This window comes from Medicago truncatula, chromosome 7 (genome assembly GCF_003473485.1).
Source record: "Medicago truncatula cultivar Jemalong A17 chromosome 7, MtrunA17r5.0-ANR, whole genome shotgun sequence".
NCBI lineage: Eukaryota > Viridiplantae > Streptophyta > Magnoliopsida > Fabales > Fabaceae > Medicago > Medicago truncatula.
This window is the reverse complement of record NC_053048.1, coordinates 2,687,901-2,697,013: the sequence shown is the minus strand read 5'-3', so window position 1 is coordinate 2,697,013 and position 9,113 is coordinate 2,687,901. Positions and strand designations below refer to the sequence as shown.

At 31.9% G+C, this 9,113-nt stretch overlaps 1 protein-coding gene across 1 annotated transcript; it reads right to left on the bottom strand.

The window, feature by feature from the left end:
* Positions 1–2,240: 2,240 nt before the first annotated feature.
* On the bottom strand, positions 2,241–4,763 carry LOC11408513 (myb-related protein 306). Its single transcript, XM_003621138.4, has 3 exons — positions 4,403–4,763; positions 4,027–4,156; positions 2,241–3,493 (listed from the first exon to the last, which is right to left on the bottom strand). Exons 1-3 carry the CDS (start codon positions 4,533–4,535, stop codon positions 2,779–2,781), a joined length of 978 nt encoding a protein of 325 aa, XP_003621186.2. The 5' UTR covers positions 4,536–4,763; the 3' UTR covers positions 2,241–2,778.
* Between the last annotated feature and the right edge of the window lie 4,350 nt (positions 4,764–9,113).

Below are 9,113 nucleotides of genomic sequence, written 5' to 3'. Positions count from 1 at the left end.
CCCTGCCCAGACGATTGGTCGCTTAAGCGAAGCATCCGTCGCTTAAGCGAACATTCATGTGAACTACCCAGATTGTGATTTTACCCGTTCGCTTAAGCGAACAGTGAGCGAACTGGTAAGCGAAAATTAAGTTTGATTCTGTCCAAAGTTCGCCCAAGCGAACCGTGAGCGACCCGTAAGCGAACTGAACCCAGACCTACTGTAAGTTGGTCGCTTAAGCGAGCTAGCCGTCGCTTAAGCGAACTGAGTGTTAGTTAGTCTTTTTCTGAATCTTGCTTCACACACTAAGGGATCCTTTTGAGTATTCTAGATGTTCCTTACAGCTTGTATAACCTTTGTATAGACTTAAAGTCCTACTTAAAATCATGATGATAATTAGTTGGTTAATTTTATGAATTTGAATGTTGGAATGCCTGAATCAATTAGATGAACATGTTGCATTGAAAAGGTGCTGAGTCGTATGAGTACATATGCATTTGTTGTTGAGTTGTATGCAGATATACACAAGTGGAGTCAGTTGCATAAGCATAAAAACGATGAGGACTTCGGTTCTGGAACGCTTTGTCGTTCAAAACGATGGAACACGATGTTGTTCAAAACGATGTTAACGATGAGGACTCATGTCCTGATAAAGAATGCTTTAACCATTCTATAACGATGAGAGCTTCGACTCTGATATGGTACCACATGCATAATTGCATTTGTTGAGGAGTCTTAGAAGAGTTGTCATGTCTTGCATGAGTCTTAGAAGTGAAGTCGAGTAGTCGCATGAGTCATTGTTACTGTTGACATTGTAGTTGAATGATGAAGTTGATAATAAATGTTGTATTATGATTGTTGAATGATTATGATGATAGGGTGTTAGATTCATTATGTTATTATATATTATTATTATTGTTGGAGAATCTCACCCCTTCTGCTTGAAAATGTTGCCCTTCCTATGGGTAACTTGCAGGTGATCCTGAGTAGTAGGTGGTGGCTCACAAAGTCTAGGGCTCTGATACATGGGATGGGGCTTTATTATTAGAATTCTTTCCTATGTATCGATTTTGAATTATAACTGATGTAGTTATTTGGTGGTTGACTTTTATGTTGAAATGGCCTTTATGCCAAGAATAATTATTGTAGACTGAATGATGATGAAAATAATCCGCTGCGAGTTTAATGATAATTTTATGAACGATGTTTGACTAAATAGATTTTTTATATCCTCTATTTAGCAATTTTTAAAATGAAGAAATGTAGCATGCTCGTTATGATTACTCTGATTATTTTGTATTATTACTATTTAAGTAATTTTGGGAAACGGGGTGTTACATCCCATACCTACATGGCCTCAGGAACCCTCTCATTCCGGTGTGTTTCGGTTCCTCTAGAAGCTGTTAGGAGCCGTTCATTGTCGTGCCTTGTGCACCGGCGACCACTCCCCGCCCTCGTCAGCCTTGGGTGTTACAACATCTCACTCAAAACCTTAAGGCATCAGGTATATGTGTCCCCTCTCTTATATATCCAATATTTCCTCCATTTCTAACCAATGTGGGACATAATTACTCACACTTGATTTTTAATAATCTCCCTCATAAGTGAGTCACCCATATCACTAGCCTAATCCACACGATGATCCCACTCCCACTCCTCCATCGAGCCTAACCAGGGTTCTGATACCACTTGTTGAGGAGTCCAGGGAGCGTCGGGAACGGCAATAGGCTAAACATCCAGGACCACTTAGAGACTAAGACACCACAGCTCATCCAAAACCTTTAGGCTTTAGGTATATGGGTCCATTCTCTTATATATCCAACATTTCCTCATTTTCTAGTCGATGTGAGACATAATCACTCACACTTAATTTTCCAACAATCTTCTCCTAAAGTGTGAGTCACCCACATCACTAACCTGATCCACGCTAGTAAAAAAAAATAAAAATATAAACAAAGTATATTATGCAAATAGTGCGCATAGCCAAACTAGGTCACTTTATTTTTAAAATGATACCACTTGTTTTTATTTTACCAAGTACAGCTTCATTTTTTTTTCCTTCTTTTAATCGAATATGGAAGAATGCTTTTGTCATAGGATTAATTCAAGTAAACTCTTGGAAAAGCCCTTGGTTTTTCTCTTCTTTTGAGCTGTTTTTCCTTAATTTTCTATTTCTTGTAACCCTTAAAAGAAAGTGTGAGAAAAAGATAATAATGAAAAGCTTCCAAGTGTGGTTGCTAGGGAATCATCAATAAATTTAGTTGGAAAAAGAATGAAACAATAAATTCATAAAGGAAGATCACATTGTTGAAGCATTACACAAGTCAAGCAAGTTTTCCATTATGGTATGTAAAAGTGTATAATAATAATCATGTTAATAGTAAAATATACACATCTACCACCAAAAGATTGAAAACTTGTTTCTCTTTAGTACCAAGGAAATACATCAAAGATTGATGAGAAGACCTTTCCTATAGAAATCATATAAAAGAAAAATATCAGAAAGTTCCACATATATTTCAGAACTTGAACCATAACTTTAAATTGTGTTCCACAATTGCAACGATTTTAAAGGTCTCTGCACAAGCATCACAACCATAATTTATACCACATTTGTTTGTATCTTACTGCAACGTAAAGGTTAGCAGCGTAACCGCGACTACGGGAGGGAGTACTACTTCACCATCCAAGCAACAACATCATCACAACCACATTTCAGCTTTGCTAGTATTGCACCGCGCAATATAAAGATTCATAGCTTTATCTAAACCGAAAATGCAGATTAAAACCTAAACCAGTTTAGAAAACTTGAGCATGATCACCACCACAACCTAATACTTTTTCAGGACAACTTGCTTCATCAAGAAGCCATTTCTCAAGCAAAGAAAAGGGCATTGTTTCTGAACCAACATCAGGCTTACTTTCATCTTGTAAAATCGTTGCGTCTGGTGACAAAGACTGATGAGAAAATTCAGAATTCGATGACTCCAAAGACTCTAAAGGCTCAAAACCAAACAAAGATTCAAATGTTTCAGACAATATTTCACCCTTTGTTCCACTACTAGAAGCAGAATCAAAGTTGTTGAAGGAATTTTGTGTCACAACTGAATTAGTACTTACCGATGATTTAATCGGATTTTTCATCCAACCCTTTAATAAACGCGCTATGTTATCTGCACTTGAAGCATAGCAAAACGATTGACCTGGTTCTTTAGTGGAAGAAAATGAGTTACTATTTGTAGGGTTTGAAGTAGAAAAGTTAGGAGATAATTTTTGTGGTGAAAGTGCTTCATTAAGTGCTTTTTTGGCCATTTGAATATCTGTTTGAAGTCTTCTTTCCCATTGACCTCTTGGAATTCTTTGAGATGCTGAAAATTTTTCTTCTTCAAAATTAATGCATTCAGCATTATTACCTGTTTGTGATTTCTTTAGCTTCTTTTTCAAATGAGTATTCCAATAGTTTTTTATGTCATTATCTGTTCTTTGTGGAAGGTATGATGCTATTGCAGCCCATCTGTTACATCATAAATGTGATATCCAGTTAGACATGTGAATCATAAAGAAGCTACAAAAAAAAAAAACTACTAAAAAAATGTAAGTCTCTAATTTTTGCACCTAATTATATTATTTTCTATCAAGAAAGTTAAATTAAATTCTAAAACAAACATATTAGAAAATCCAATTTTTTAGGGTATTAGCAAATCCTTTTAGGATAAGTCTAATATACAAAAAATATAGAAATAGGGACACAAATTAAAAATAGGAAAAAAAATCCAACACTTTTTCTTTCATAACTATTTTTTTTTATTGAATTAAAAACAGGTTTGTTTCACATATCCATTATTCAAACTTTTGTCATAAATTTAATTTTACAAAAATTAGAAACTGAAAAAATGAAATCAAATGCTAATTTCTTTGTAATTAAGATGGCAGAATTAGAAACATAGTTTACTTATCACTTCTTAAAGTTTTGTTGCTGCCTTAAAATAAAAAAAATTGTTGCTAATTTATATTTTTGTAGTAGCAAATTATGAAGAAAAGGTTTACCTATTTCCTAAAAGATCTTGAAGATGGATAATCATCTTCTCCTCTTGTTCAGTGAAGTTACCCCGTTTGATTCCTGGCCTTAGGTAATTAGTCCATCTAAGTCTGCAACTTTTGCTGCATCTTGACAACCCTGAAAGATTAAACAACAAAAATAAAATAAATTAATCACTTCAATGTATATAAAATAAAAATAATAAGAAAAAATAAATCACTTAAATTCAGATCCAGTTAAGTAATAAAAATAAAACCAAGTTTAATGATCCACAACTTCTCCTATTAATGATCTATGATATACTATAGAACAAAGAAAAAAGCCAATAAATATAATTTTAATGAAAAAATATTGCAATTCTTAAAGTTATGAACTATTATTAACCTGTCTTGGTTGGAACAGCCCTCCAATTTCCAGGACCATGTTCTTGTATATAAGTAACAAGTATGATATCTTCTTCAGGAGTCCATGGTCCTTTTTTAACACCTTCTTTGTCACAACAAGGTGGTCTTCCCATGTTTCTTTGTTTCTCTTTTACTTTTAGTAACACTTGTATATGTTGCCACTAATTTCTATTCTATAGACCTTTTTCTTCCTCTTCCTCTCTCGGTGTATGATCACTTATCTTTAATTTTTAGTTCTCTCTAAAACCTCTTGATTTGATAGGTTTCAAAAGGCAAGTGTCCAAGCCTAACCTTTCCATGGTGTAAATATATAGCTAAGAAAATAGGGTGTATTTAGCATAAGCTAGGATTTTTTATTTTTTTATTTTTTTTTAAAGATAAGCTAGGAAACTGACTTAAAAAAGTAGAGAAAAAATAAAGAGTCAAAATTTGACAGCAAAGAGCATTAACTGAAGGAAGGAAAAAGCTAAATTATTTACTATAGTTATGTTGTGTACCACTCAAAACCGCGTAGAGCATTGAATGTGTAGCTCTATTACACTGGGAAAGCTCAATTTTATTTCAGCTTTTAAAGTTTCTATAAATTAACACAAACATGTCATTAATTGTAAATTTGTGATATAGCTGACTTTTGCAAGAAAGCTAGTAATTAAGCTATCACCATTATGTCTTTCTATTTGCCTACCTGGTGATCACCAATGAACAAGCCCTTTCTAGATACTTTAACTTGTCTATAAAATCAATTAATTGCATTTATATTTTGTTAATTAGACAGTGACTAAAACTGACACCCTTGCTTCATTCTAGAAAGGGATAGCTGATCTATTTGCATTATTGTAGTAGAATTCTAATATCCCATATTTTGTTAAAGAAAAATATACTAGTATAATTTAAGAATGGTATTTTTCTTTAAGAGAAAATATACTAGTAATATCGCATTGTTACTGATTTTTGTGAAATAAAATATTAGTCGTTTAATGTTTGTGCACGATTATTAAGGAAATGATTAATTGTGTTGATTTCAACGGTAAAATTAGTCATTTACTACAACACCCTTATTAATTGTAGTTAGTGGAGTAGTTAAGTAGGATGAAATTCAATAAATAAGGGTATAATAGTGAAAAAAAATAATAAATGCTGCATTGGTATTGTAAAGTGTCAATTATTTTGAAAAAAAGAAAAAATGCTAAAGAGATAATAAGTGGGAAACGGATGGAGTATTTTTTATTTAAGAGAAAAAAAATAGGATTATCAAATAAAATAAACGTGTTTAAATTTTGGGTTTTGATGCCCTGAGGGCACTTTGTTAAGGATACAAAAGGGGATGCTTAACAAGAAGTGATCTTTGTTAAGTAAAAAACCTTTAAGGAATTCCATAAGAGATGCTCTAAGAGCACTCGTTAGCACTTCCCTTAAATAAAATTATCACTTTATAACAAAAAATTTCAGAGATTACAACTTGTAAATAAAATTAAATATGTTTCAAATGAGTAGTTGTTCCGAGTAGCTTTTCCATAAAACTAATTTTTCATAACTGGTTCTAAAAAAAATATTTTCATTTTGATAATGAAATATAGAATAACTTCTGCTTTAAAAAAAAAAAATCTCCATCAATTTGGTCTTAGAGTTATCACCCTCTTTTTTAATTAATCTTCGGACTATAAAAATATATACTAATGAGTTTGTCTGACATGTACAATATTACACATGATATGGTAGCTAAAAATAACAACTTTTTATTTAAAAATTATATACTCCAATACTAATTTTGAACTTCTTATTTGAGCTTCCAAAATGGACCGACAATATACTCTTACGAATCTAAAAGACCTCCAGAAGGACTTTTAGACTCTTTTAGAGGCCTCATCGTCCTCCATAAGGGCTATGAGGCCCAAGGCGCGCCCTCCCCAGGGCGTCGACTCAATCTGCTTCTAGGAACCTCTAGAAAGCCGCCCAAATACTTAGATACCCCTGTTATTTACTGCCTAAGTAACCACAAATCAGACCCATAGAGAGCTATAAATACCAACCCTTGAGAGCCTTCTCAAGGCATGACCAATACAATACAAACCCTAATACGATTATTGTACTTTTAGCAAGTACACAAAACAAATTTGCTATTTTAAACTTCTTAACACGTATAAGTTGACGCATGATAGAAAAATCCTATTACTAGTTAGTACCTAAACTATTATTAATCCATCAAGATAAGTAGATAACCCATGAGCCATCATTCTCTCTCTTATTTTTAATTGAATTGAGGGACTAACTTAATAGATTTGTAATAATTCATAGACTACTTAGTATATTTATATGGACAAATTGAAGAGATTATAATAATAGTTCGGGAATTAAACTAATGGTTTATTCTAAACAAAAAAAAATTATAATACATAACATACCATTTTTTTCGGATAGACGGCGAATACTGATGTAACAAGTGAAATAGTCATCATCTGACCAATTGGTTTGGACACCAAACCCTGCTGCCCGTCCGTTTTGTCGACGAGATTAATAATAAAAGTTAGGAAAATGTTAACTTGTACCCTTAAGGCATAAAATAAGGATCTTAAAATAGAATTAAACAATCAATATTGTATTGAAAAGATAAGCTCTTAAGCTTTTAAGGTTATGAATGCACAATTCCCAATGTTAAATTTCTTTATTTAGTTTCTTATCTTGTGCCCTGTGCCCTTAGGGTACAAGTTAACAAGACTCATTCCGATTATGAGCATGGTTTAATTAGAAATTAATAATGTACACAACGAGTTTATTTCACCACTAGGAAAAGCAAAATTAGGGAGGGAAATTAGTGACAGAAAATATAAAATCTCACAAATTCTTTTGTCGCAAAATTTAGTGACGGAATTTGAGAGGGATTTCATGTTTTCCCTCACAAAATTTTCCTCACTAATTTTTGTTTTTTAGTAGTGTTTTAAAAAATACAAATAGAATAGTCTTTTATGCAACATTAAAGTTTAAAATAACTCCAAAGATTTAGTCTAATTCTGAAAAAGATCTCAAGTTCAAACTCAATTAATGTCCTTGAAGAGATGGAATATAAATGATATGATGATCTTTACTACCTTAAACTTGGATATTTTTCCACCACCCTATAAAATATAATTCAGATAGAATGATATCCCAATATAGAACATAAATTATATCTTAATTAATTTTTATTAAGAAATTTTTTTGGGTGATGGAATGATACTCAAATTTAAAGGTATGAAAGATCTTCGGTATGAAAGAAAATTTACAAAAACATGTTAATTCAAAGCTATACGAAATGTCCCATATCTTGATTAATTTTTTCTTAGAAAAAATCAGGGTGATGGAATTATTTCCAAATTTAAAGACAGTAAAGATCTTCGGTCTGAAAGAAAACTTACAAAAACATGTTGATTCGTTATACGTCTGTCGTGTAAGTGACTCGTGAGCCATTTTCAACTTGTAAGCCCGCTAGTTCATTTATTAACTATGACTTTTTTTGTTCTAAACCACATGCATGTTGATTACTAAGGAACCAATAAGAAATTAAAGTTGAAATAGGAATTCTTGGAGAAATTACTTAACGGACTTTTTCGTTCTAACCACATGCATGTTGATTACTACTAGGAACCAATAAGAAATTACTAACTTGAAAGAGGAATTCTTGGAGGCTTAAATTAGGTGCAAAAGTTAACAATCCTCGTATTTATTATACTTCTTCTAGGAACTCATTTCTAAAAAAATTGTAGAGCTTAAAATAGAAATTAAAAACAAATTTTATATTGAAAATAGTATAACTTTTGAAACTTTTAATATATTGAATGTGTAATTTTCAAGAAAAAACTTTTATATTTAACTTCTTAACTTACTCCCTCTGGTCACTATTATAAGTAAAAAACTACTTTTTAGATTCATTGAATAAAAGGTTAATGGTGTTTTACCCCTCTATAATATATGTCATTTTTTGTTTTCCATCCTGTAAAATATTTTTTTTTATTTATCCCCTGTAAAATATTTTTTTTTTTTGGAATACCCCCTAATAGGTCATAAAAAAATGACTTTATTTTTTTTTTTGCAAAATTTTTTCGTTTTTTTATGACCTATTAGGGGGGTATTCAAAAAAAAAATTTTTTTACAGGGGGTAAAGCACCATTAACCCTTGAATAAATGATATATGTGGTCTATATTAATGTCCACATACATCATTAATTCAATGAACCTAAAAAGTAGATTTTTGCTTATAATAGTGATCGGAGGGAGTATGCCTCAAGGGTACAAGTTAACATTTCCTTAATTATTTTTGTCACTAATAATCAATATATTTCACTTTATATTTATGGTAGAAGTGATTACACCAATACATGAAAAGGATAATTTAGTAAAGATATCAGTCTCTCTCATTCATTTACTTCTCATTATCAAACTGAGACAAATGAGTACTCCTCCGCAATGAGTTACATGCTAGAAAAATGGATGTCAATTGGTATCCATGTGTACGAATAATATGATATCTGTCTCTGCCCCGTTGGATAAATATGATACTCGTGTCCGCCCTGTACCCTCGTAGGTACCCGTTATGTGGATACCCATAGGTATTGAGATATCCACGAGTATTCACGGGTACCCGTGGATTTTTGAATTTAATTTATTTTTTGTACAAAGAATTTTTTTTTAATTACCAAAAAACTTCAACTTTTAAA

Excerpts from the sequence above, each read along its gene's own strand:
- LOC11408513 (XM_003621138.4), bottom strand. The coding sequence starts at position 4,535 with ATGGGAAGACCACCTTGTTGTGACAAAGAAGGTGTTAAAAAAGGACCA. Across the intron at positions 4,157-4,402 it reads GGCTGTTCCAACCAAGACAG|GGTTGTCAAGATGCAGCAAA; the intron begins GTTAATAATAGT and ends TTAATCTTTCAG. Across the intron at positions 3,494-4,026 it reads CAAGATCTTTTAGGAAATAG|ATGGGCTGCAATAGCATCAT; the intron begins GTAAACCTTTTC and ends ATGATGTAACAG.